This window comes from Sus scrofa, chromosome 9 (assembly GCF_054392235.1).
Source record: "Sus scrofa isolate SSC_HxYL_T2T_F1_AM1 chromosome 9, Sscrofa_HxYL_maternal_Yorkshire_Landrace_v2.0, whole genome shotgun sequence".
In the NCBI taxonomy this organism is placed as follows: domain Eukaryota; kingdom Metazoa; phylum Chordata; class Mammalia; order Artiodactyla; family Suidae; genus Sus; species Sus scrofa.
This window is the reverse complement of record NC_139391.1, coordinates 6,212,837-6,239,606: the sequence shown is the minus strand read 5'-3', so window position 1 is coordinate 6,239,606 and position 26,770 is coordinate 6,212,837. Positions and strand designations below refer to the sequence as shown.

Sequence of the window (26,770 nt, the reverse complement as noted above, 5' to 3'; positions counted from 1 at the left end):
GGTGAGGCTGTAAAAAGAAAAAGAAGAAAAAGCATTGCTGCATATGTTTTGAGTGAATAAATGATTGTCCAAATAAAATAGGCTGGTCATTGAGCACTGTGGGAGGCAGTACGGGGCTTGGGCTTGAAGGTAGGGTGGGTTTTGATCACAGGGGGACAGCCTGGAGGGGAGAAAGAACATGGTACATGATCACGTTAGTAGCCAAACTCCGACCCAATTTCTCTATCCAGAGCAACATTCCTTAAAAAGCAATTAATATCTAGGCTGCATGTGGCCGTCACGTCATGTGGGCATCACAGCTTTTGAAGCCCCGCAAGGGCCAGGCTGAGCTGGCATTCTCTGCGGTCGGGTGGGGTATGGGAAGGGTGCAGTTACTGCCTTCCAAGTGGATAGTGCTTCAGGAGGATCTGAGCACCTGCTCCCCTACCCTTCTTTCAGCGCTGCTGTGCTGTGTGCCTTGGCTGGGCCCAGCTGGAACGTGGGTTTGGTGCTGGCTGGGTACAGTGGCAGGGACTCCCAAATGTGGGGCTTGCACGGAATGGGCTGTGGTTTGGTATGAGCTATTTGCTTTGCTCTGTGTTGCTGCAGCATTAAAGGAGTTTTGCTTTTATCTTTGGCTCACTCAAGGTTAAACCACTAAAGATTGCCCTTGAACTGAACTGTTTCTCATTTGGGCTGGCTTAAGGTTTAAGTCCGAAGACCATTAATGGTGGTATCCACCAGCAGAGCACTTTGTGAGCTAAGGTGGCTCTGGCCATCCTGGGAGGCTGTGTGCAAGGCAGGAAGCAGAAGTGGTACGGGCACGATACCGAAGTCTCTTGTAGATTCTCAGGCTTATGCTCAAGGCTTTGGGTCTGTGTGAGTGCAAGGTTGAGCTGGGACTGTTGTAGAGTTGTTTTACATTTTTCATTGTTTGCTTTTTAGGGCTGCACCTGCGGCATATGGAAGTTCCCAGGCTAGAGGTAGATCAGAGCTGTAGCCACCTGCCTACACCACAGCCACAGCAGTGCCAGATCCAAGCCACCAGCCTACACCACAGCTGAAGGCAACACCAGATCCCTGACCCACTGAGCCAGGCCAGGGATCAAACCCGCATCCTCAAGGATACTGGTCGGGCTGGTTACCGCTGTGCCACGACAGGAACTTCCGTCCATTATAAAGTTCCCTGGACTTTACCTGGAGCAGATGCCCCAGAGGGGAAACATAATTTTTGAAGCACCCAGGGCTATAGCGTATTTATTTTGTCCAAGGCAACCCCTCTACTAGGAATCTAGGCCTCTCCAGTCTGCCCTGGAGACTTCTCTGTCCTCGTCTGTGCAGCCTTCGTGTTCTAGCATCCACATGGTCCATATTCTCTAAGGCCAAGCCGATGGCCAAGTCGGCCTTCTCTGGGAAGCCTTTCCCTGACCCTTAAAGGAGGATTAGTCATCTTGCTTCCACAGAACTTGGTATACCCCCCTTTTGTCCTTTATAGGGCGCACCTATGGCATATGGAGGTTCCCAGGCTAGGGGTTGACTCGAAGCTGCAGCCAAGGCCTGCGCCACAGCCACAGCAACGCGAGATCCGTGACCCATGCTGCAGCTTGCCACAATGCCGGATCCTTAACCCACTGAGCCACAATGGGAACTCCATATCCCTTTTTTTTTGAATCTTAAAACTTTATTGAAGTATAGTTGATTTACAATGTTGTGTTAATTTCTGCTCGTATATCCCTTGATTATAGCTCTTTGCTTATATCCTGATCACCTGCCTTCTCCACTAGAAGGCAAGGCTTTGTTTTTGTTTTTTTGGTAAAGCTATTGATTTTTTTTTTTTTTTTTTTTTTTGGGCCTATGGAGTTCCTGGGCCAGGGATCAGATCTGAGCCCAAGCTATGACCTAAGCCTCAGCTGCGGCCACATGGGATCCTTAATCCACTATACCAGGCTGTGTATCCAACCTGTGTCACAGGTCTCCGAGACACCGCCAATCCTGTCGCACCACAGCAGGAACTCCAAAGTTATTGATTGCTTTTTAATTAAAAAGATAATTTACTGCTGAGCATAATTTCCCCAAAAGAGCTATTGGCCAACTCAAGGTTCTTAAAAACATCTTGTGGAATAGATGAAAAAATACACCAGAAAATAAATGTAACTTTCATTCTTCCTCTCTGATTCCCACAGTCACATTACTAAGACTTGAAGAACACAAATTATCACTTGTTTATATAAAAATTACGTAAGTGGAGTGTCGGTTGTGGCTCAGCGGGTTAAGAACCAGACATAGTGTCCGTGGGGATGCAGGTTTGACCCCTGGCCTTGCTCAGTGGGTTAAGGATCCAGCATTGCCCCCAAGCTTCAGCATAGGTCATGGATGTGGCTCAGATCCGGCATTACTGTGCCTGTGGTATAGGCCTCAGCTTCAGCTCTGATTTGACTCCTAGCACTGGAACTTCCATATGCTGCAGGTGCGGCCCTAAAAAGAAAAAAAATTCACAGAAGTGATAGAAGCAAATGACTTAGTCCAAAAATGGCGTCATCCATAACAATGAAGCAGAAATGAAAAGTTAAGCTTTTTTTTTTTGTCTTTTTAGGGCCACACCCGCAGCACATGGAGGTTCCCAGGCTAGGGGTTGAATCGGAGCTGTAGCTGCTGGCCCCTACCATAGCCACAGCAACGCGGGATCCAAGCTGCGTCTGCGACCTACACCACAGCTCACCACAGCGGATCCTTAACCCACTGAGTGAGGCCAGGGATCGACCCCGTATCCTCATGGATACTTGTCGCGTTCCTTAACTGCTGAGCCACAATGGGAGCTCCAGAGTTAAGCTTTTTGAAGACAGAGGGGTGTGTGTGTGTATGTGTGTCTCTAGTACCTAAGTTGTATACAGGATAAACATCAATAATGAAGAATGAATGAATAATTTAATGGTGGATTTTTTTTTTAAGTCTTTTTCCTTATTAGGAGCTCAAGAGAGCAACTGAGTTGATTTGGTAGCTGGGCCTCAGGCTGGGGTAACTTTGATTTCTCCTGTGCAGACTGAAGAATCCTTTGAAATATTCCCCCCTCCTAGGGTGTTTCTCCCTGGCCTTTCCTTTTTCGGCCTTCCTCTCTTTTCTTTAATTGCCATTTAAAGCTGTGTCTGCTGAGGAGGAGCTGGTGGAGGGGAATGTTCCCTGAGGACATGGTGTCTAATGGCAGCCAAGGCTTTGCGCTTGATTAACTCATGGGTTGGCTCCCTGACTTTGAGGCATCAAGGGCGGGAGCATGAGAGCGTGTCAGCAGAGTTTCAAGAGTCTGTGTGCGCGCCAGGTCAGGGTGGAGGTGGAGGGAGGAGGTTGGGAGCCGTGCGGGATGGTCAGAGAAATCTGGAGCTGTAGACGCCTCCTCAGGACCGTGTCTTAGATTCTCCTTTGTGTGATCCAGAGTCAGCTCAGTCCAAAGAGCGGAAGTCCAGAGACTTGACGTCCTTCGGCCACCGCTCACATCTGCTACTGCTCCATTGGCCTCATTTTTTCTCACCTGTCAGGTGGGAGTTGGCGGTCTCTGCCCTGCTGGCCTCCTTGGCTGTCGTGAGGATCAGAGCCCTGTTCAGAGCAAGAGAAGAGAGTAATGCCTCCGGCCACTCACCCATCTTTTCTCATCAGAGCCTTCCTGACTCTGGAGGAATCGACTGCTGTGGCCCAGTCCCTCCTGCTCAGGTCCCTCTGACCTTTCTGGCTCTGCAGCCTCCAGATCGTCACTCATTGGTACAGGGGTCCCAGCAAGGCCCTCCGCTGGCTCTGACCGCCTCTGTCAGGGCTGTCGCCTTGCTGTCTTGACCTTGTCTGTTTGCAAGGAGCTATTACAAGAAGAGGCTCCGGCGTCAACCTTCCTGGGTTTGAATCCTTACTTGTACGACTTACTGGCTGTGTACTTTGGGGCAAGTTACTGAATGTCTCTGTGCTTTAGTTTCCTGTCCGTACGTGAGGAGAATGACCATAGCTGCCCCACTGAGTCACCGTGAGAATTAACTGCACCCGTGGATGCAGAGAGCTTAGACCAGCACCTGGCAGATGGCAAGCATTCAGACATGTTATGTATTGTTACGATAACTCTTCCCTAACTCACTAATCCCTGTGTGGAACTCGGGTGGGCTGCTGGCCATGTGTGTTTCCTTTTGTGCCCCCAGCTCTGCTCCACAGCCTCGGAACAGCAAGCTCTCGATAAGAATTTCTTGAATGGGAATTTAAGTTGAATCCTGGATTTGCCGTGGATGGGTCCTCACTTCACACCTGGGACCAAGGGACTTGCCTTCTCAAAGCCCTAGTTTCCACATCTGTTAAATGGCAGTTATAATCCTTGTCTGGCAGGGCTGCTGTGAGGACTGAATAGGCAGGAATTGCCGGGCATTGTCTAAATGTAGGTGCCCTCCATACCTGCCGGCTGCGTGGCGCGTGGGGCCTAGGAGTCTGCGAGGTGCTGAGGGCCCCTCGTGGCTGCTGGGTCCAGGCTGGCTTCCAGGGTGAACCTCTCTGGATCCGGGCCCAGGACAGAGGAAGGAAGCAGAACCCCTGGAATTTCTCTCAGCGTTTCCAGCCTTTTCTGTCTGCCTTCCCTGCGTGTTCTTCTTTGGAGTCTAAGTTCCTAGAATAGCCAGAATATTTTTCTGCCTCTTAGTTTCCCAAAGTGTCTTAAGCAACCAGACCACTTTTGTTTTGGCTTCTCTAAGCTTGCTCTGTTTGCTCCTTGTCATTCGTCATTAGCTGTTAGTAGATCCTGCCTGTTTTCAGTTTCCTGACCTGTTGTACTTTTTCCAAGGCCAAACCAGCAGCCAAATCCCTTTGTCCTGTTCACTCTAGCCAGTGGGAAGCGCCCTGGCCTTGAGGTAGAAGACGCGGTTCCGGGCCGGCTGTCATGGCCTAGCTGTGTGACCTTGGGCAAGCCCTCTCCCTCTCTGGGCCTTGGACACCTCATCATTAAAATGAAGCTTTGGGTGTTCCCATCGTGGCTCAGTGGTTAACGAATCCGACTAGGAACCATGAGGTTGTGGGTTCAATCCCTGGCCTTGCTCAGTGGGTTAATGATCTGGCGTTGCCATGAGCTGTGGTGTAGGTCGCAGACATGGCTCAGATCCCGTGTTGCTGTGGCTCTGGCGTAGGCTGGTGACTGCAGCTCCGATTCGACCCCTAGCCTGGGAATGTCCATATGCCACAGGAGCGGCCTTAGAAAAGTCAAAAAATAAAATAAAATAAAATGAAGCTTTGGAACCAGCTGCGTGATTTCTAAGGGTTCTTAAATTCTGTGTGTGCGTTTGGACAAGTCACTTTTCTTTTTGGGGAGGCGCTGCTTCCTCATCTGTAAACCTAAGCAGGTTGCCCTGAATAACTCAGAGTCAGTTCTCGGCCTGAGTGTTTCTCTTTCCTGTGGGCCTCGTGTTGCTTTCTGGAGCGTTTCTGTGACTGTTCGCGGCTGCAGACAGGAAACTCGAACACCTCTAACTTGGCAAAGGTGGCTGCTCCCTCTGAACCTCATCCCAGCTCGTTTCCTGTGTTTACAGCATCCGGGTTCTGCCCTTGGTGACAGGCCTGACAGGCCATACTCCAGTTCTGCCTCCGTGGCCTGGTGCAGAGGAGGCCAGAAATGAGCAGCAGCTGGGGAGCCGGGAGACAGCGTTTGCGTCTCTGCTCAGCTCTGTGACCCGAGGCAAGTGAGCCCCCCCTGGGGTTCCATGTCCTCATCTGGAAAAGCAGAGGGCTTACCCCGTGCCGTTTTCTGGCTCTGATGCTGTAGGCTATGAATACTTGCCTCTCTTTTCCCCCACCGAAGGGCTCTTTGTTTAGCCTGATTCTTTTACGTACTCCACCCTGGAAGGGACCCAGGGCAGCTCCCTTTGCATTTCCTCCTGGGACACAGTAAGAGGAAGAAAGAATAGCCGCTCTCGGACCCAAATTGGCAGCAGAGAGGAGTTGAGGTGGGGAGCTGGCGTGACTGAATTACCCAACAAATCAGCTGCATGGTTGGTGACCAGGCAGATAGCAGTATGTGCTTAGTCTTTTTTTTTGGTCTTTTTGTCTTTTTGCTTTTTCTAGGGCCGCTTCCTGCGGCATATGGAGGTTCCCAGGCTAGGAGTCTAATCAGAGCTGTAGCCACCAGCCTACGCCAGAGCCACAGCAACGCGGGATCCGAGCCACATCTGCAACCTACACCACAGCTCACGGCAACGCCGGATCCTTAACCCACTGAGCAAGGCCAGGGATCGAACCTGCAACCTCATGGTTCCTAGTCGGATTCGTTAACCACTGTGCCATGATGGGAACTCCAGTATGTGCTTATTCTTATCAAGATTCTGGAGATGAAAAAAAAGATTGTGGAGATAGACAGTATCTGAATGCTAGCCCTGCTTTCCCCATTTATGTGACTTGAGTGGGTCCATTGACCTGGGCCTCGGTCTCCTCATCTCACATCTGGAGTAGTAAAGGTACCACCTTCACAGAGTTGTAAAAGAGACGCTCTCTCTAAAAGTCCCAGCATGGTTCCTGTCGTGTTCATCCTCTCTCTCTCCCTTGGACAGTTGGAATGTGCTTAATTTTGTACCTGAAGAGAGAGCAGAAGGATGCTCAAATCCCATTCCAGAGATGCTAACAGGCCAGCTGGAGACAGAATTAAATTATGACTGGAAGAAACCTTATGAGGTGGTGCCTGGACCAGACTGGGCTCAGTTCTCTGACCTCAGAAGGGAACATTCCCAGGGCCTGGGATGACTCAAGAGGGTTTCCTCCTGGAGAGGACGTTCCCTGAAGGGCCAGCAGTCTTAACCAGGAGGAGCCGGGGGGACAGTGATCCTAGGTACCTGCCTACTGTTGGTCAAGCTGTTGCTTTATGTAAGTCAATTTCACATACATCTCTTCCCTCTCCCTTCAGCTAGGTAGTTATTATCCAAGGGGTAGATTTTTAAATTTTTAAGAGAAAAAATATAAGGCAAGGGGAAAACATAGCTTTTATCCAGCAAACACTTTGATCGATGGGTTAGGTAGTTCGCTTGCATAATCGTAAATGCTTAGGGTATTATGTTATTATGCCACATTTTACAGATGAAGAAGCAGTGCCTCCAAAAGGTTAAGCAACTTTTTCAGTTCAATATTAACAAGTTACAATGACAAATCAAAGGAGTTCTCCATAATAATTGAGTGCCGCCAAAACCAGTTGAGAAGATGCATATAATTGAGCAGCCCTTGTCTGTGTTTAGTTACCCAAGTTCTCAGTGATCCGTGAGCGTCTTTTGCGTTCATCCTTCGGGGATGGCGGCCTTATTCCTGGCTTCCCTTGTACTCGCCTCTGGCTCTTCGCAGTGATTCCCAATTCTCTAGACCCCCAGTTCTACCACTGACTTAAATTCAACCTCCTTACCTCAACCTTAGATCCCTCAATTCTCTTTCCAAATACTGATCAGGCGCCTGCCATATACCAGCCTGGAGATGGATGCAAGTACCAGTTCCTGCTTGGGTCTTTTAGTGTAGTGGTTAGACAGAACAGAAACAACTTGGTAGTAATTGAACACTTGCTGTGTGCCCGGCTCTATTCGAAGGGCTTTAGATATGTTCACTCAGTTAATTTGCACAATTTTATGAGGTAGGTACATACTGTTTTCTCCTTGTTTTAAGACAATGAAATGGGGCAGTGAGAGGTTAAGTGATTGGTCTAAGTGTGATGGGGAAGCACAGGGGCCACGAGAACACAGAAGAGGGGCTCCTAATCAAACCCCAGGAGTTTCAGTGTAGAGAATATTTATTGGGGGAATCAGAAGAAGCCTGAATAGACTCTTAACACTTGAGCAGGAATTAGTCGGGTGTAGAATGGGGCAGGCAGAGGGAACATCATGTACAGAGCCCCAAAGTGAATCTCGCACTGCGATCTTGCGTCTTGAATTGAAAGTAGTTTAGTTCGGTGGGAGTGGGGTGTGTGCGAGTGAACGGCACAGCGGAAGGCTGGAGGACGCGGGGGGACCGCCCTTGAAAAGCCTTGTAAGCTCAGTTACTTTATATTCATTATACAGGCCAAGGGTTTCTGCTCTTGGGAATCTGAAGCCCTGAAAATTCCTTGCGGGATGTCTTGTTTCCACAATCAATTTTCAATTGATGGATATTAAAAGCACAGCTATTATTATTACTGTGTTTTGACCGGGCCTGCAGCAGCTTGATAGGGGATCTCAGTTCCCAGACCAGGGATTGAAGCTGGGCCACAAGGGTGAAAGTGTCAAGTCCTAACCAGTAGACCACCGGGGAACTCCCAAGTACAACTATTATTATATGGAGCTTTTATGAACTACTCATTGAAAAAAGTTAGGAATCCTTGTTATAGGAACTTGGGAGCCCTGGGAAGGATTATTTTTGGGGTTTTTTGTTTGTTTTGTTTTTGTCTTTTAGGGCCATACCTGCGGCTTATGGAGGTTCCCAGGCTAGGGGTCGAATCGGAGCTACAACTGCCGGCCCAGGCCGCAGCCACAGCCACAGCCACGCCAGATTTGAACCGCATCGGCGACCTACACCACAGCTCACGGCAATGCCGGAAGGATTATTTTTAATTACAAATTTTATTGAGATAATTACAGATTTACCTTCAGTGTTAAGAAATATTACAGAGAGGTCACTGGGGAACTTGGTACGGTTTCTCCAGAGGAACATTTTGGAAAACTGTGCTGTGATATCACAACCAGGATATCGACATTAACACTGGCCTTGTTCAGATTTTCTCAGTTTACATCTGCTCGTGTGTGTGCATGTGCGTGTCTCTGTGTGAGGGCGTGTGCACATCTGTGTGTGTGTGTGTCTGAGGGTGTGCGCGCGTGTGCACGTGTGCACCAAGTTCTGTTCCAACGCCGTGAAGCTCATTCGTGTTTTTCTTCTATAATCGCTCCTTCCCTCTCACGTCCATCCCTGTCCCTCACCCTCTATCTTTCATTTCTAAAATTCTGTCCTTTCAAAAAATGTTACATAAATAGAAGCATAGAGTTTGTAACCTTTTGGAATTGGCTTTTTTTTTTTTTTTCTTGCTCAGCAGAATTCCCTGGGAATTCGCCCAAGGCTGTGTATCATCACCTCAGCCCTCCTCACGCAGAGTCGTGCGGAGGGACTGCAGTGCAACCCGCCACCCTTTGGGGGACATGGTGATTGAGTCCCGCTTTTGACGCTGACACAGAGACCTTCTCTCCACAGTCGTGTGCAGCTGTTTAGGTGAACCTGTGGAGGATTTTATTCAGCAGGGGTTGGTCTGGTCGGATTTGAATTTTAGAAAAATTACCCTGCCCGCTTTGGTAGAGGACGCGTTTGAGAGATGCCCGAGCAGGGCCACAGGGAGGTGAGCGGGGCATCTGTCCTCGTGACCCGGCAGGTTACCCCGAGACCTGAACTCGCGTCTCTGAGCTGGACTGTGCTTTGCCGCAGAGGCCTCGCCTCCGAAACCCCGTCGCGCTTGTGCCGATGAGGGAGCGGGGCCGGGGAGCGGGGCCGTCGGGAGGCCCCGGCTCTCCTCCTTCCGGAGGGTCCGCGCCCGCTGGGGAGCCGGCTCTGCCGCCGGAGCTGAGAGCCGCGCCGGGTGCCCAGGGCCTGCGCCCCTGCTTCTCCCGAGGTCGTCCTGACTGCCGGGTGTTTCGCCGACGTTCTTGGTTGCCTTCCGTCAGGAAAAGGAGGCGTGGGGCCCGTGAGCTTCCTCGCGTTGTTTCAGTGGAGGCCTCCAAGGGGCAGAAAGACGGTGAGCAGTTCTCTCCTGGTCCTGGGCTCTTTGGAGCCTCGAGCTGGGTTTGCTGCGAGGCCAGCCAGCCGTGGGCCTGGGAGGCTGGGGGTGACCTCTTGCCGCTTTGGAAACTGGAATCCACGTTGTTTTTACCCCATGCAGTCATGTGCCTGGTCCCTCAGTGTTGATGTCTTCAAGGCATTTCTCTCTGTGCGTGGGGCTGCTATGGGCGACACTGATTGCTGTGGGCAGCCCCCCTTCTGAACCCAGAGGGTGTAAAATCCTAGGGGACGTCTGCCCTGGGCACCGCGCAAAGTCCCTGTCTGGGCAGGTCCTTGGATGCCCACCCCGGCACTTTTAGAAAGCTCTTCCTAGCAGAAAGCTGTTTTGAATTTGTGTGTAATTATTTTTTGGCCATCCCAGACCCTGACAAGTGCTGGCCAGGACCCAGGAATGTTTGGGTTAGGCGCCAGATCAGGGAATTTGGGGTAGTTTTTGAACAAGCGTGTGTTGATGGAATTTTTCTTGGACTGCCACCCTTCTGGGCACAGACGCCTTTAGAATGTAAAGACCTGTGATGTTTGGGACTCCAGAGCTGAGGAAGTGCATCTTCTAAATCTGTGAGCAGCTTTCAGGTGTCACTAGGCCAGGTAGTGCGCTGCCCAGTCCTGGACCAGACATAGAGGACGCCGGAAAAATCAGACTCCTCCTGCTGTCGGTGGGAAGATTAGACTCAGAGGTAAAGCAAAGAAGAGAGAAGTGACAACAAGCAACAGCCCTTTCTATGGGGCCTCACTGTTTTTCAAAGGACTTTACTGATTTTTCGGGTAAGGAAATTAATCCTTAAGAGTAGTCAGGATATAGGAAGGTTGGATTTGAAGACCCACACCTACAGCTTCTGCAGTTCAGTGTGTGTTTTAGTAATTGGGAGGTAAGAGATGGAGGGGGCCCTGGAGGCTGGAGAGGTGTCTTATTTCCCTTTGTATTCCTACTGCCTTTAATTTGCTTACTGTTCAACAAAATAGCTGAAAGTCATAAATGAGTGTTAAAATGGCAGCATGTAAACACTGAACGTGAGGCCACATACTTGTAATTCAGTCAGAAAGGTTTAGGTTTAAAAGGGCAGGCAGGGAGTTCCCGTCGTGGCGTAGGGGAAACGAATCCGACTAGTACCCATGAGGTTGCAGGCTCGATCCCTGGCCTCGCTCAGTGGGTTAAGGATCTGGCATTGCCATGAGCTGTGGTATGGGTCGCAGACATGGCTCAGATCTGGTGTTGCTGTGGCTGTGGTGTAGACCGGCAGCTACAGCTCCAATTAGACCCCTAGCCTGGGAACCTCCATATGCCACAGGTGTGGCCCTAAAAAGATAAAGACAAACAAACAAACAAAATGGCAGGCAAATAGGATGTTAAGCAGGTGGGCCGGAACCCCAGGCTCTGCCGGAGACCAGAAGTGGGCGCCTGGAGCCAGCGCAGCCAGAAGGTGGCTGCACCGGAAGCTATTGAGGAGTTACTGAGGTCACGGCCTGCTTGGTGGGGACCAACTTTAGGGATTCACCATCCCTGAAGGAGGCTTCTTGTGAGGTCGGAGTTGGAAGAAAAGAATACTGACTGGAGGAAGACGGCAGAAATGGGACACAAAGAGGTGACCAAGTGCCCCCTGACTCAGCCCCGGGAGAGGCCTGTGCCCTCTGACTCAGCCCCGGGGGAGAGGCCTGTGCCCCCGACTCAGCCCCGGGAGGAGAGGCCTGTGCCCCCTGACTCAGCCCCAGGGGGAGAGGCCTGTGCCCCCAGACTCAGCCCCGGGGGAGAGGCCTGTGCCCCCCGACTCAGCCCCGGGGGAGAGGCCTGTGCCCCCGACTCAGCCCCGGGAGGAGAGGCCTGTGCCCCCAGACTCAGCCCCGGGGGGAGAGGCCTGAAGATTTCCTCCTCTAGCAGATGATTAAGTTGCATGTGCTGAAACAGTAGCACCTTTTTTGCTCTTTTTGCTCCTTTGTAACCTACACCAGGGACTCAGTGTTCCCCCTGGGTGTCTTTTTAACTTTCAGGACCTAATGAAGAAGCGCCTTTGGCTGGTGCTGGACACTGAAGAAATGAAGGCAAAACCAGGAAGTTGTGTTTCACCCTGCTGGGGAACGGCAGAAGCTCACTTAGCATTTCTGCGTTTTCCCCTAACAGACGAAAGGAATCTGCTGGATTCCTTCCCCGCCCCACCCCATTTGTTGGCCTTGGAGAGTAGGAGTCAGTGGTTGAAGGGCGTCCTCTTGTGCAAGCTCCTCTGGGTCTCCCAGCTACGGCCGTGCTGCAAGACACGGCCCAAGAAGTCAGCGAGGCTGCTGACCTCGTTCTGACGCTGCTCTGCGGGTCCACCTGGGGCCACACACCACCCATTTCACGGCCTCAGTTTCCTTCTCCAGTTGTAAGATGCCTTCCAGAGGGGCCCCCCCCCCGCCAGTTCTGCCGCTGAGAGTCTGAGTCTGATGAGGGATCCCAGGATCCGTCACTCCCATTCCATGCCAGCAGCTTCTGCAAGATTAGCCAGAAGGACCCTTTGCTTTTGGCTCCTTTGGTAAATCGGTCCATGGGAGATGGGCTGGCCTTGCTTGGGTGGCCTCCCCTCCTTCTCTTCTACCCGTCGTTCATGCTGTGCCATCTCCTGCTTCTCTGGTCTCTGGCCTCTAACCACATTCTACCTGTATCTTTGTAACTCATGTACTGTGCTCATTCTCGTGCTTTTTGTGGGCAAAGACTGTATTTGTGTGTCTCTGGATTTGCTCCTTCATGCAACAAGTTCTGGGGATTCATTTGTTTATTCAGCAAGTGTTTATTAAAGCCAAACTGTTGTGCTAAGGACTTGGCTAAGTGCTAGGTGTTGTCTGGAAGCCAGGATTCAGGCGGGAAGAAGCTAGCTAGCCATGGTTCCTGCTGCTGTGGAGCTTATAGTTTGGGGAAGAGACAGGTATTAAGCAATGTATCATACAAAGAATTACAGTTGTGTAGAGTCTTATAAATGAAAAATGTAGGATACTTTGGAGAATATATAATGTGGGCCTAAAGCAGTTTGGGAAAGAAGATGAGTCAAAGAAGATTCTTTGGAGAAAAAGTATTTAAGCTGAGCCCAGCAGTATGAGTCAGAGTTTGCAGGTTAAGAAAGAGAAGAGTCTTTTCATATAAAAGGAATTCTAGGTGGTTCTGCCCCTGGGCTGCACATCAGCATCCCCAAGGATAGGCGAGTATACGCGCATATGTTCACACAAAGACGTATATACAGATATGCATAGAACTTTATTTTTATTTTTATTTTTGGCTTATAAGCAATGGAAATTTATTTCTCATCATTCTGGACATAGCACTTTATTTTAAAAGTTAGAAACTGGTCGGTGGGTAAACCGCGTGGCATCCATTCGGTGGCCTGCTACTCAGCGATGCATCGGAACACACTGCTGCTTTGTGTGACCACATGCTTAAAATCTCAGATCTTGCAGAACAAAAGAAGCCAGACGCAACAGAGAACAGAGTGATGATTGTGTTTACCGGACGTTCTGGAACAGGCAAAACTAATTTCTAGCGATAGGAATCACCTCCGTGGTTGTTTGGGGAGAGAGAGAAAGGTTGGCGGTGAAGCCAAGTGGGGTCATTTTGTGGTGGCGGAAGGGTTCTTGTCTTTATTGGGGTGGTGGTTACGTGAGTGTGAATGTTTGTCAAGTGCACTTTGAACGGGGGCATTTTATTATACCCTAAGAATGTCCATGCTCCATCATTATAAGTGTCCAAAAAAAAGGAAAAAAGCAAAACCTATCTATGGTGGTCACCACTGCCAGGGTACTGCTGCCAGGGTACTGCTGCCAGGGTACCGCTGCCAGGGGAGGAGAGCTGTGGTCGTGGAATATTGACTGGGAAGGAGTGAGGGGAGCGAGTCTTCCGGACGCGCTGGGAATGTTCCCTGGCTGGGTTTTGGTGGTCATTACGCAGTATATGGGTCGGTAAAAGTTAATTGATCCTTATGCTTATTTATGCACTTTCTATGTGTTATTTCTCAATTAAAAAAAAAAAAAAAACCCTCCCCTAACCCAAATCCATACCTAAGTCCCATCCACAGAGATACTGACTTGATTGATCGCGGATGGGGCCTGGGCATCGGTAGTTGGCGAGCTCCTAAGGTGCTTGGGATGTGCAGCTGGAGCTGACAGCCATGGCACCGTGTGGAAAAGCGGGGCAGAACGTGCCATGTTCAAGAAGATCACACGAAGCAGGAGACGTTGCCGGACGCAAGACCAGAAAGGTAGCAGGTGTCAGATGTGGCCTGGCAGGCCGCATGAGCAAATGTGGACTTTATGTTAAGAATAATGAGAGGCTTTTGAAGGGCCTTTCGTAGGGGATGCCTTGGACAGCAGTGCAGCTGGTCTGTACAGCGCTGCGACACCTGCATTGCTGCTGCTGGCTCGTGAGGGCTGAACTATCCCCCTGACAGGGCCGGGCTGGGAACAGAAGAGCCTTGAACTAGGGTCAGTGAGTGATTCAGTGTGAGGAGTGAGGGTGAGTGAGACCCCAAGAGTCCCGACACAAACAACTGGCGAGGTAGGGAGCCTGGGGGGAAGGAAGTGCCTTTAGACTCAGACACGATGGGTTGAGGTGCCTTCTAGACCTCCGTGTCAGGAGGTAGCTGGATCTGGGACTTTCCATAGGCCAAAAGCGAAACTTGAACCAGAGGCATCGTTTTGTTTTTTGGGAGTTGGTAATAGCTAGTAAGTTTTTAAAAATGGGAGTTGAAGCTATGAGGAGATTACGAGAATGCTGTGTGAGATGAGAAGAGAGCCTAGGACTGAATTATTTAAAACTCCAGCATTTAGGGAGTTCCCATTGTGGCTCAGCAGTAACGAATCTGATTAGGATCCATGAGGATGTGAGTTCGATTCCTGGCTTTGCTCAGTGGGTTAAGGATCCACCGTTGCTGTGAGCTGTGGTGTAGGTCACAGATGTGGCTTGGATCTGGCATTGCTGTGGCCTGGGAACTTCCATATGCCGCGGGTGCAGCCCTAAAGAGACAAAAAAAAAAAAAAAGAAAAAAAAAAAAAAAAAAAAAAAGAAAGAAAAAAAAAAGTTATGTAGAGAGGAAAAATCTGCTTTGCACATTAGGGAAGACTCATTCATTCATTCGTTCAACAAATCTATATTGAACCCCTACTATGTGTCAGGCACTGTGTGAATCCCTGGGAATTCTGCAGTGAACACAAAAGTCTCTGTTTATAAACCTTACTTCTGTTGGAGAAAGATAGCAAACAAATCAGTCAACAAATACATCATGTGTGAGGTGGTAGTAGGTGCTGTGAAAAAGTGCACAGGGCTTGAGCTCTGCCCTCAGAAACCATCAAGTAACTGGACTTGTAAGCCGATTGCAGTAAAGCTGGTAAGAGGTACACCATCAGAAATGCCGGTGGAACTCAGCTGTATCTCCTTATGTTGCATACTGGAGGGTCTTTGTTTTTGTTTTTTATCTTTTGTCTTTTTTAGGGCTGCACCCATAGCATATGGAGGTTCCCAGGCTAGGGGTCCAATCAGAGCTGCAGCTGCCGGCCTATGCCACAGCCTCAGCAACGTGGGATCCGAGCCACATCTGCAGCCTACACCATAGGTCACAGAAACGCTGGATCCTTAACCCACTGAGGGAAGCCAGGGATCGTACCTGCAACCTTAAGGTTCCTGGTTGGATTTGTTTCCACGACGGGAACTCTTTTTTTTTTTTTTCCTTTTTTGCCACACAGGCAGTACGTGGGAATTCCTGGGCCAGGGCTTGAACCTACACCACACACTAGTAACCAGAGCCACAGAGATGAGAAGGCAGGAGCCTTAACCCACTAGGCCATCAGAGAACTCCCTCATACTGGAGCTTTATAGCTAGTGCTCTGGATTATTTTTTTTTTTCCACTGATGGTTTTCTTTTTTCTGGCCATGGCCTGCAGCGGCTTGATGTGGGATCTCTGTTCCCAGACCAGGGACTGAACCAGTGGTAAAAGGGCTGAATCCTAACCACTAGACCACCAGGGAACTCTCAGATGACTTTCTTTAATTATATTTAATATAAATTTAAAAAGTTGTTACTAAAGTATTGAGATCATGGAGCGAGAATATAATTATTTTACATTATAATCAACATATATTTTTAATAAGCCAGCTAAGAAGACTTGGAAAAACCTCTATCAGTCATACACATATTGTAGGCTATCCTTTTTTTTTTTTTTTTTTTTTTTTTTTTTTTTTTTTAAGGTTTTGTTTTTTAGAGCAGTGTCAGGCTTCCAACAGAATTGAGAGGCGGGTGCAGAGATTTCCCATATGTCCCCTGCCTCCACATGCATTGCCAACCCCATTATCAGCATTACTCACCAGATGGTATATTATTATTTCAGCCGAGGATGAGTCTGCACTGACACACTGTAATCCCTGTAACGTCTTCGGTTTGCACCAGGATTAACTCTTGGTGCTGTATGGGTTATTTTTTGCTGTGTTCTCCCTTGGAGCAGAAGTGAGTATGGTCAGCAGCCTCTCGGGTCGGTGCTGCTTGAGTAGTTGAAACCAGTGGCAGCTTTGTCCAGAGAGAAGGTTCTTCGGAGTTCCTGTCCCCACGCTGGGAAGGGACGATCCTCTTCCTGGCTCTGAGGGCGTGATGTTCTCACGGGGACGGGAAGGCTGCGTTTCCCGCAGCCCAGGGATCTGACTCCTCTTTCCTCGGTGGCTGGGCCTGCTCTCTGCTAGATTCCAGGGGACCTTTGCTGCCAGTTCCAGGTCCCAAGCCAGTTCCTCTTCTGAGCCTTCACACTTGTGTCTAGAGTGTCTCCTGACCTCCCCACAGCCGCCTTCTCTTTCTAGGTTCCAGGGTTTTTCTGTTTTTGTTTGTTTGTCTTTTTAATCTCTGGAACCTCCTGTTTCTTGGTCAAATCTGAACGTCTTCCCTGGGCTCAAGCTCACAGACCTACAGCCTTTGAGCCCTTTCTAAGGGTGAGGGTGGGTTCTGATCCCATCAGAGTCACTGCAGCGCTGCCAGTCCTGGCTGGGGGTGGAGAGGGAAGGGGAGAAGCCGTTTTCAGAGAGGAGGCCCCTGCTGGTCCAACAGCCCTCTCCTGATCCCCCTCAAGGACCGTCTGAGGGTGCCTTTGTCTCCTCTGTCTTCTTCCTGGATCGCCGCTTCTCTCATGTATTTCCCTCTAGGCTTGTTGCTCGCACCAGGCAGCCCGTCGCCCAGCTCGGCTGCGGCGGCTCTGCTTTGCATGCCTAGATGTGTGTTCTCCGGGATGAACTGATGTTTAGTGACGAGGACTGAGAGTGGCTGGAAGGGGAGAGGTATTAGGCCGACGGCAGATCTTGGTGCTGGGAACTGGTGGGTCGCACTCAGGAAGCACTTGTTTTTTGGGGAGATACGGTTTGGTATGAATCCATTCATTCATTCAGCCAGCATTTGCTGACTTCCTACTTGACCAAGCGGAAATGAGTGATGGTGCCATACTGGGCCCTGGGGGATGGAGTGAGGCAAATTTACTTCCTGCCCTTTTCTGGATGTGGCATGCCAACAGCTCAGAGCATGAGAATTCATCTAACAGAGGTAGGTGCAGAGTGCTTGGGAGCATAGAGCAGTAACTGATCAGCCCCGCCTGGAGAACGGAGAGGAGATTTGGACAGGAGTGAGAGACCTTTGCGGTTTTGTCTGCCAGTGGTTAACTGCAGACCACTGGGGGGGAGTCACCAAGATTTTTTGGGGGATTGTCTAGAAGGTCAAAGTCATTTTAATAAAAAAGGCTAATATGCTATCTGCTTTTCCCGTTGTTTGTACATTTGCACTGGTGGTGCAGAAGAAAATAGCAGATAAAACTGCTGGAATCAAAACAGTGGCCCCAATTTTACCAGTAATCATTGCATTCTTCACCTCCATGCAGTTTCAGATTTTTTTAAAGCTTTTAATAAAGAAATAAAAATTATCCCTTTTTTATTTTGGGGGGGCTTTTTAGGGCCGCACCCCTGCAGAATATGGAGGTTCCCAGGCTAGGGGTCGAATCAGAGCTGTAGCTGCCGGCCTACACCACAGCCACAGCACTGCAAGATCCGAGCTGCCTCTGTGACCTACACCACAGCTCACAGCGAACACCAGATCCTTAACCCACTGAGCAAGGCCAGGGATCAAACCTGCGTGCTCAAGGATGCTGATCAGATTTGTTTTCGCTGAGCCACGATGGGATCTCCAAATTTATTCCTTTTTTTAAGTTGTATGCCGTGAATAAATGTCTCTCTGGTATTCTGTGATAAAACAGGAAGCACGCATAAAGCACTTCGGCCACATTGGAAGGAAGCCTGCTGTTTATGTCAAGGAAAAGCATTTGTGTACTTGAGTTGCAAGCCAAACTACCTCCTTTTTTCAGGGAACACTATTTCGACTTGAAAGTGTAACTGACAAAACTGCCATTATTCAGACTTATGTTTCTGGTGGATATTTTCTTGAAAAACGGATGCCGTGAGGCTGCTACTTTAAGGAAAACCAACTGGTAGCATTTGTCGCCAATGATAAAATTTCAGCTTTTACTTGCAAATTAGCGTTTTTGGAGAACGTGTATTTGCCACTGTGAGCTTGATTTAAAGCTTCCTCAGATTTAAAGCTTTTCGATGAAATCAGTGGTGCTAGTAATTGTTCTGATTATTTCGATACTGAATAAATGATCGGTGTCAAATTTGGGAGCTCTGCTTAACTCATCACATCACTAGTTTACAAATGACTAACTGGTATATCATGTTACAAAATCACCCATGGGTAGAGATCCGTTCAAAGTGCCAGATAGAGGGATGGATTTGACTGTAATAGAGTACACAACGTTCATCTGTATAGTTTCCCATGCCACACAGTAACTCACCTTTCGTAAACCGGCTGCTTGTTGAGTTTTGGTGAAGTAGCTATCAGAGAAGAGTGACTGCAGTTATCTGAAAGGTTATTAAAATACCCCTGCCTTTTCCAACTGCCTCTCTATGTTTTGATCTTCAATCCAAACAACACACTGAATGCAGAAACAGATGATAACAAGGCCGCAACAGCTGTCTTCGATGGAGCCAGACGTTAGAGTTGCAAAAATGTGCAGCAGTCCCACTTGCCTCATGAATTTTTTTTCAGAAATCGATCATTTTTATAAAAACATGTTTATACTGACATATGAGATTTACGGTTTTAAAGTGAATTAATGGATACATGTTAGCATTTATATTTTCATTTCTGACATCATAAATATCACAGAGTGTGGGGATTTTCAACTTTTAAGTGTGAAAAGGGATCCTGAGGCCAAAAATGTAAAACCTGGTCCTATGCTATTCTCTCTACCTAAACTACTTCTCTTTTCTGCCTGCAGAAATCCCACACGTAATTGTGGAGTTGGTGTTTAGTTAGTCATTCAGGAAACACTCGCTGAGCATCTGCTGTTTCTTGTTGCTGAGGACATGGTCCCAAGCCCTCATGGGGACGACACTTAACCAGACAGCTAGAGCACAGTGTGATCAGTGCTACCAGTGACGGAGGCATAAGGGTTGTGAGAGAGGACAGGCTGCAGTCGGAGTCACTTGCCAGCTTACCTGGAACATATGTCCAGCAGTTTAATTGTGTTCCTGTCCGGGGTTCTTGGCCTCCTTAGTCAGTAGAAATTAATGAGGCCAGACAAGAAAATTCAGGCAAGGCGTTCCCACTAGTGTGGTGGGTTAAGAATCCCACTGCAGCAGCTTGGGTTGCTGCAGAGGCACGGGTTCGATCCCTGGCCCGGAGGGGTGGGTTAAAGGATCCCTCGTTGCTGCAGCTGCAGTGTAGGTCGCAGCTGCAGCTTGGATTTAATCCCTGGCCTGGTGGAGTCGTATGAGAAAAGAACATTCAGGCAAGGCTCTAGTGGGAGAGCAAAAACAAGCAACAGTTTCCCTTGCTTGCTGGCTCACTTGCTCCCCAAGTTTCGGGGTGGATGGTGAGCTGGTTCCTTGCATAGGCTGCGGGTGGGAGTGGGCCTGGGGTGCGGGTGGCTAGGGGGCTAGCCGAGGTGGTCTGCCCACTCCTTTGGTGGTGCTGTGTGCAGGGGGCCTGTGAAGTGCCCGGCTTTGCTCCCAACAGCCTGCTTTTGCTCTCAGCTCTTCAGAAGCGGCACTTGATCTTTTAGTGTTTTTTGTATCTTGTTGTCCATAATTTGCCCCAACTGCCCAGTTATTTCTAGTCTGTTGTAGTTTCTTTGTATTTTGTTGCTGGAGGGAGTTGTTTGTTTTGGTACAAGCATTGCAGCAAAGGGTCCCAGGTCCCAGCCTGTCTCAACTGGACTGTACCTCCTGTGTTTGATTCTTTAGGGTCTCCAAGGGCAAGTGGCGAAAGGTAGAAAGAACTGCTCGCTTGCTGCTCTGGGAGGAAAGGAGACTACGGATGTGTTTTATGTTGGCTTCATGCAGACCCTGTGCTAGGTCTTTTAACCAACACGGTCTGTCTTAACTCTCACAAAAACCCCATGCAGCAGAGATAATTATCCTCATTTTGCAAATGTGATATTGGAGGCTCAGGGAGGTTAAACAGCTTGTCCAGTATCACATGGTTGTAACTGATGAAGCTGGGATTTTGACTTATGTGTTCTGACTCCAAGCCCAGGGCTCGTTTCCTGCAGTAATAATGTGTTGCTAAGTGGTTGGATGTCTGAGGTATGTCCAGATGGGTCTGGGAAACCTGGCCAGATTGGACTAAATTAAGAGAATGCAGAAGAGGTCTCAGGAAGGAGAGAGAGACAGCCTAGGAAATGCTTGGTAGAAGGACTTATTTGTGAATTTTGGCTGACGTGATTTTTCTGGAGAGGGTTTGATGGCCATGTGAGACATGAAGATTTTCTGCTCCCTTAGCCTCAATCCCTTTAATCCTTCTCTGTGCCAGGTGATGCCAGCAGCCAAGGTCACCTGTCTGTCCAATCAGGTTACAAACTTAGAGCCTGGTCTTTGAAGCCCCACATCCTTGGATTTGCTGTAGGCCTTTGGGAAAGGGGCTGGCTGACCTCAGGCCAGTTTGACCAGCCTAGAGACCCCCAGTCCCTAGAGCTTGGTAAGCCCTTTCTATCATTTTAAAAAGCCTATTTGAGGTACTTTTCTTAGGATAAACCTGTGTATGGATGCAGACTAATGAAAAGATTACCTTTCTTTGTTTTGGGTCAGGAATCTGTTGATATGATGTGCTTCAGCTGTGCTACCTCTGGTCCTCTAGAACAGGGGTCAGCGAAGTATGGTTTAGGGTCGAAATCCAGCCCACCACCTGCTTTTGTAAATAAAGTTTTATTGGAACACAGCTAAGTTCACTCACTCATGTTTTGTCTATGGCTGCTTTTGTGCTCCGTGACAGAGTCAAGTAGTTGCAATAGAGACAGTGTGGCCCATAAATCCTAAATCGTTACCGGAAGTTTGCTGGCCCCTCACCTACCTTCAGTTCTGTCATGGCACTTAGCACACAGTGTTTAATTGCCTGTCTCTGCCACTTTTCTAATTGAGCTCCTTGAGAGCAAAGGTGAAGTCTCTTTCTGCCCTGTGCTGATTATAGAGCTTGACGTATGAGGAGTGCTCAATAAATGTTCAAGTGGCCCATTGTCTGCTGATCAGAAAGCGCCGATAGGCACTTAGCTCTGACATCAGTACCGTAGAGGCAGGAATGAGGGGGGAGAGGGCTATGTTGCTTATGCTCATCTCAGTCCTTTGTGCTTCATCTGAGAGCCAGTTGTTACTTGTTGCAGTTTGGGGAGACTCTAGAGTTCATGGTAGGCATCCATGAACCAAGCAAGCCATCATGCCAAGAACTCCTGTTGGTGCGGAAGTTGGGAAACAGTGCCTTCATTCTTGGCTGCATTCTCCTCTTTCCCTTCCGTGCCCACCACCCCTTACCCCAGCCTCCAGCTCCCACTCCAGCTCGGCAGGACCAAGGGAGAGGACCATAAGGTTACATGGAGGCATTTATGTCTTCTGTATGCATCCTGCTTACCTTACTGTGTCTTTTAGAAGCAATTTCTTTAAAAAATTTTTTTACTGAAGAATAGTTGATTTACAAGGTTGTGCTAATTTCTGCTGTACAGCAAAGTACTCAGTCGTGCATATATACACATATTCTTTTTAAATATTCTCCAGCACGGTCCATCCCCCGAGATTGGATATAGTTCTCTGTGCCTTACAGCAGGACCCTGTTGTTTATCCATTCTGAATGTAAAACTTTTTTTTTTCCCGTTTTGCTTTTTAGGACCTCACTCGCGGCATGTGGAAGTTCCCAGGCTAAGGGCTGAGTTGGAGCTACAGCTGCCGGCCTGCGCCACAGCCACAGCAACATAGGATCAAAGCCACGTCTGCCACCCTGCACCACAGCTCATGGCAACGCCAGATCCTTAACCCACTGAGCAAGGCTAGGGCTCGAACCCGAGTCCTCATGGTTACTAGTCGGGTTTGTTACCGCTGTGCCACAGTGGGAACTCCCTGCAGTCGAATTCTTAACCCACCGCGCCTTGGTGGGAACTCCTGTACAACCATGTCTTAAGTGTGCTTCCTACTGGTATGAGCGTCGGTGGCTTCTGGAGGATACCTAACCTAAAGCTGCCTGGCTGCCGCGGTATAAAGGCAGTCAGATGAGGTGCTGGCACAGGGTCAGCAGCCCTGGGCTCTCGCTGCCCTTTCCGCAGCCTTTGGCTTTGGGCACCTCTGTGAGCTCATCCAACATTTCTGTGGAATCGCATCTGAGACTTTAAACATTTCCTATTTAAACCCCTCCTCATTTTGAGAAGAATTCAGACAACTAGCAAGTGATAGAGGGGTGGCCTGTGCTTTCTGTCACTGTTTCTGACCAGCAGGCAGGCAAACAACTAGATGGCTCTGGGTGTTTCCGGTCTCTGAGCAGGGCCTTCGAGAAGCCTGCATAGCCTCAGCCTGTCCGCCCTGTCCTTGCGTTCTGTCCTGTGGCTGCTTCTGTTACCTGAGAAGTTGCAGTCTTCCTTCTAGCTTCTTTGGGTGCTATCACAATAGTATTTCATCTGGAAAGTAGTTATCAAGATCCAGGGTCAAATGGAAAGACGAATTTTATACTCTAAGAATTGGAAGAAATACTAGATACTTTTTTTTTTTTTTTTTTTTTTTTTTTGCTTTTTAGGACCAGACCTGTGGCGTATTGAAGTTCCCAAGCTAGGGTCTAATTGGAGCCACAGCTCCTGGCCACAGCCACAGCCACAGCAATGTGGGACCAGAGCTGTGTCTGCGACCTATACCACAGCTCACGGCAGTGCTGGATCCTTACCCCACTGAGCAAGGCCAGGAATGGAACCTGCAACCTTATGGTTCCTAGTCAGGTTCATTAACCACTGAGCCACGAAGGAAACTCCCACTAGAAACTCTAAAATGTCTTTTTCAAATAGTGAACTTGAAGCCTGGGAGAAGGGAAGCAACCTCCTTAGAGCCACATGGTAGAGCTGAGAGTAGATTCCAGGCTTTTTCTGCTGTGGGCCTTGGTCAGGCTAGGTGTTCTCCAGGTGTGTAAGAGGGGATTGGGTGTCGGGAAAGAGCCTGGGTGGGCTTGGCTCTTGTGCAGGTTTTGTTCCTGTTGTGACTGCACGGTGGTGGGCAGAGGAAGCTGCCCTCCAGAGCCCCCAGCTGCTGCGCAGATGTGCTCAGGGCCTGAGGTGTCTGAGAGAGATTTGCCGAGTGAAACTCTGCTTAAGATGTGAAGTTGCCCCAGACAGCCTGTGGCTGGTGGTAGATACACTGGCGGTGACAAAGTGAACAAAAAGAAAAACTGCCTGTCGTTTTGGCGTCGGACTATTTCTAGAAAGGTTGTATTAACTTACATTCATTTCTTGACTGACTAAAAATGACATTTCATTCGAATGTGTAATTCTTTGATTAGGGAGACTTTTTTCCTGTTTTCATTGGCTGTTTGTACTTTCTCCCACTTGTATTTTTCCTTTCCTTGTAAGCGCCTTATTCATGTCCTTTGTGTAGGTTCCAGTATATTCCCAGTCGAATGTTTGACTTCCCTGACGAGGAACTCTGGGGCTAATAAAGCATTGTCCCTCAATGGGGAAGACAGTTAATGCCAACCACTGTGCTAACAGTGCAGATAGGCAGCTCCGTGACCACATGAAGCGTCAGGTGCCATAAGTGGAGGCCAGCGAGACAGGCGTGGGGGTGGAGGCAGAGTGTCAGCCCCCGGTAACGTCGTCTCTTGCTTTTCCCGCGCAGAGTTTTGCCGGATTGACAAGCCCCTGTGCCACAGCGAGGATGAGAAGCTCAGCTTCGATGCCGTCCGCAGCATCCACAAGCTGATGGACGATGATGCCAATGGTGACGTGGACGTGGAAGAAAGCGACGAGGTGAGCTGCCCACCTTGCACGGCTCTCTTCTCCTCCTGTGCCAGCAGGCCCTCAAGTGGTCTACACAGGCAGTTCCCTCTGGGGAGAAGTTTTTTTGGCCACACCTGTGGCATGGGGAAGTTCCTGGGCCAGGGATGGAACCCGCGCCACGGCAGCACCCTGGGCTGCTGCAGTGACCGTGCCGGATCCTTAACCTGCTGAGCTGCATGCGCGCCCCTGGAGAGATGTGCTGGATACCGGTGTGTTCGCTGGCAGCTCGGCCCTGTCGGGGAAGGTGGTTCTCAGCAGACGGCCTCTAGGAGCCGGCCTGACAGCGTGAGGCCTTACGTCTGTGTCTGTGCCTGGACTGGCTCCTGGCTGTGCAGGCTGGAAGCTCAAGGCTGTGCAGGCTGTGCCATTTGAGAGGGAGGAGGAGCCCCGGGGCTGGTCTGTGCAGCTTCCCTGCGTCCTTACTGTGATCCTGCTGGAGGTGGAGGGCACCTGCCTCTCTCGCTCTGTGCTCAGCCCTGTGCTGCCATGTGGAAGAGAAGGCAGGACAGTCAGGTCTCTACACTCCGTCCGTGAGAAAGACACAGAGGTTTCTGGAAGGAGGCTGTAGTTGCTGGGAGCGGTTGGGTGCTCCAGATGGCAAGAGCAAGAGGAGTGTCTAGGCGGAAAAACCCTCTGTTGTTGCTTCCCCTTTTGGCATCGCTGCAGCCCCCGTTCCACCGAGTGAGGAGTACAAAGTCATCCTGAGCGAAAAGACGTAAAAGTTGCAGTTACGTTCAAGCTCAACGTGAGCCAGCAGTGTGGTGAAGCTGCCAAGTCATCGCAGCTCTTTAGCAGTGACGCGGCGCGTGTCGGGAGCGGGGAGGTGGCTCTGGTCTCTCCCTCATGGTTAGCCCCCCTTTGAGTTTTGAATTCAGTCTTGGCTCTCACGTTGTCAGACACATTGGGAACAGTGAAAGCCAGTACAGAGAGGAGGGACACGAGTGATGAAAGGTTTGGAGACTGTGGCATGGAGAGCGTTCAGTGCAGTTCAGTGTTTACGTGTCTAATGCACCTGGGCTGGGCGCTGTTCTAGACGTGGGATGCGGCAGTAAATACATCCAGCTGCGTCCTCGTATGATGTACAGTCTAGTGAGGGAACTTGAGCCTAGAGGAGTTTCAGAGAATATAATTTCTATTTTCAAATATATTAGAAGTGGAGGAATCACACTTAAATGAGGACGCGGATAACGAGGAAAACCGCAGCACTGTGTGTTGAATGCTTACTCTCCGGCCAGCACCGTGGTGAGCTCTTTGCACAGCTACTCTGTTAACTTTCTTAACACCCTTATAAAGTTGGTATCATCACCAAGGACTGGAACGTTGGGCAGGTTCCGCGTTTTGTCCAAGGACACACACGGTGTGAGCACAGATCTGATTTCAGAGCCCATGCTGTTAAGTGCCGCTGAGTCGTTTTTCTTGTTCTAAGGGCAGAACCAGGACCCCTGTGGGGAAAGTAAAATACACGTGAGACATAGGCATATTCTTCTGGAATAAAGAATCGCCTGACAGCACTGCCTCAGCGTAGAAGAGGCTTCCTTGGTGGGAAGGTAGGCAGTCATCTGTGTGTCCCTGAAGATGGGCGGGTGGGTGCAGCCCTCCCCTGTTGGGTCAGCACAGGGGACCTGCTGTCAGGATGCACTGGACAATGCCTGGGGAGTTTATAGGAGGAGAAAAACAGGACCGGGGTGGAGTGGGAGGGGTGGCAGCCTGAGCAGTAGGGACGCAGCGTGAATAGAGATGAGGAGGCAGCAAGAAGCAGGGTCAGACGGAGTGACCGTGCTGGAAAACTGCAGACTGGCCGGGCAGAGGGCTGGGTAACCAGGCTGCGGGGTGCCAGCTTGTTGAACCTGGCAATGGTAGATTCTCAAGCAAGGGCAGCAATGGTGATGAAAGGATCTGAAGGTTTGGTCCCATCCAGAAGTGTCATGACCCTCAAAGAACCCAAATTTTATTTGTGCTGGGGATGGAGCTGAGCTCCCAGTGGTGGGGGAGGCCCGGAGGTTTCCTGACATCTTTCCGGAGGCCTGGCCGCAAGACTGGGAGATGGGTGGCACCGTGGTCAAGAAGGTGACGGGACCCAAGACCCACGAATTCCAGGACATCTTTGTCATCTGCTCCTCCTCCTTTTTCACTTTCTGCTGAATTACTTTGTCAGGGAGGGAGGAAGAAAATGTTCTTTGAAAGGAATGTACCACAGCAAAAGCTCAGCAGCACAGACTGTGCCACAGTAACCCCGACGCTGTCCCCTGCTCTTCCCCGGGCCAGTGGTGAGCTGTTGCTGTTCGGTGTAGCTTCTGCCTGCCTTGGCTTCAGCTGCTCTCTCTGCAGTCCCAGGCCTCTGGAGGGCAGGTGCCTGCTAGCCTGGCGTCTCATGACTAATCACAAGCCACTGTCTTTGAACGAGAAAGGCACGGCAGCGACGTGCGTGTGCTTATGTCAGTGTCAGCACACACGGAGCTCAGGATCTAAGTTGGGGGACAGCTCAGAGCTTAGAATTTTGGAGGACAGATGGTGAGATACCAGAGGTGAACCCCCGTTGTGCTGGCGTCAAGGACCTGAGGTTTTTTGTGGCCCATTTGGAAGCATTGCTGAGTACCCTGGGCCTTAGGAGAAGTCAGAGGGCTACTCTGTTAGGGCCTCATTAATTCAGCCTCATATCAGTAAGTTTCTCAGATCACTGAAC

General features: G+C 49.7%; 1 protein-coding gene across 20 annotated transcripts in view; it reads left to right on the top strand.

Moving 5' to 3' along the window:
- Window positions 1-26,770, top strand: part of STIM1 (stromal interaction molecule 1) — a 201,322-nt gene that overhangs the window by 85,674 nt on the left and 88,878 nt on the right. For 14 of the 20 annotated variants that reach the window (XR_014814225.1, XM_021101954.2, XM_084974052.1 and 11 more), the window contains 1 exon segment: window positions 23,927-24,057. Coding sequence is in view for 18 of the 20 variants with exons in the window: in XM_021101954.2 (XP_020957613.1) it covers window positions 23,927-24,057 (131 nt within the window). In the remaining 2 variants the exon portion in view is untranslated. 20 annotated transcript variants of the gene reach the window in all.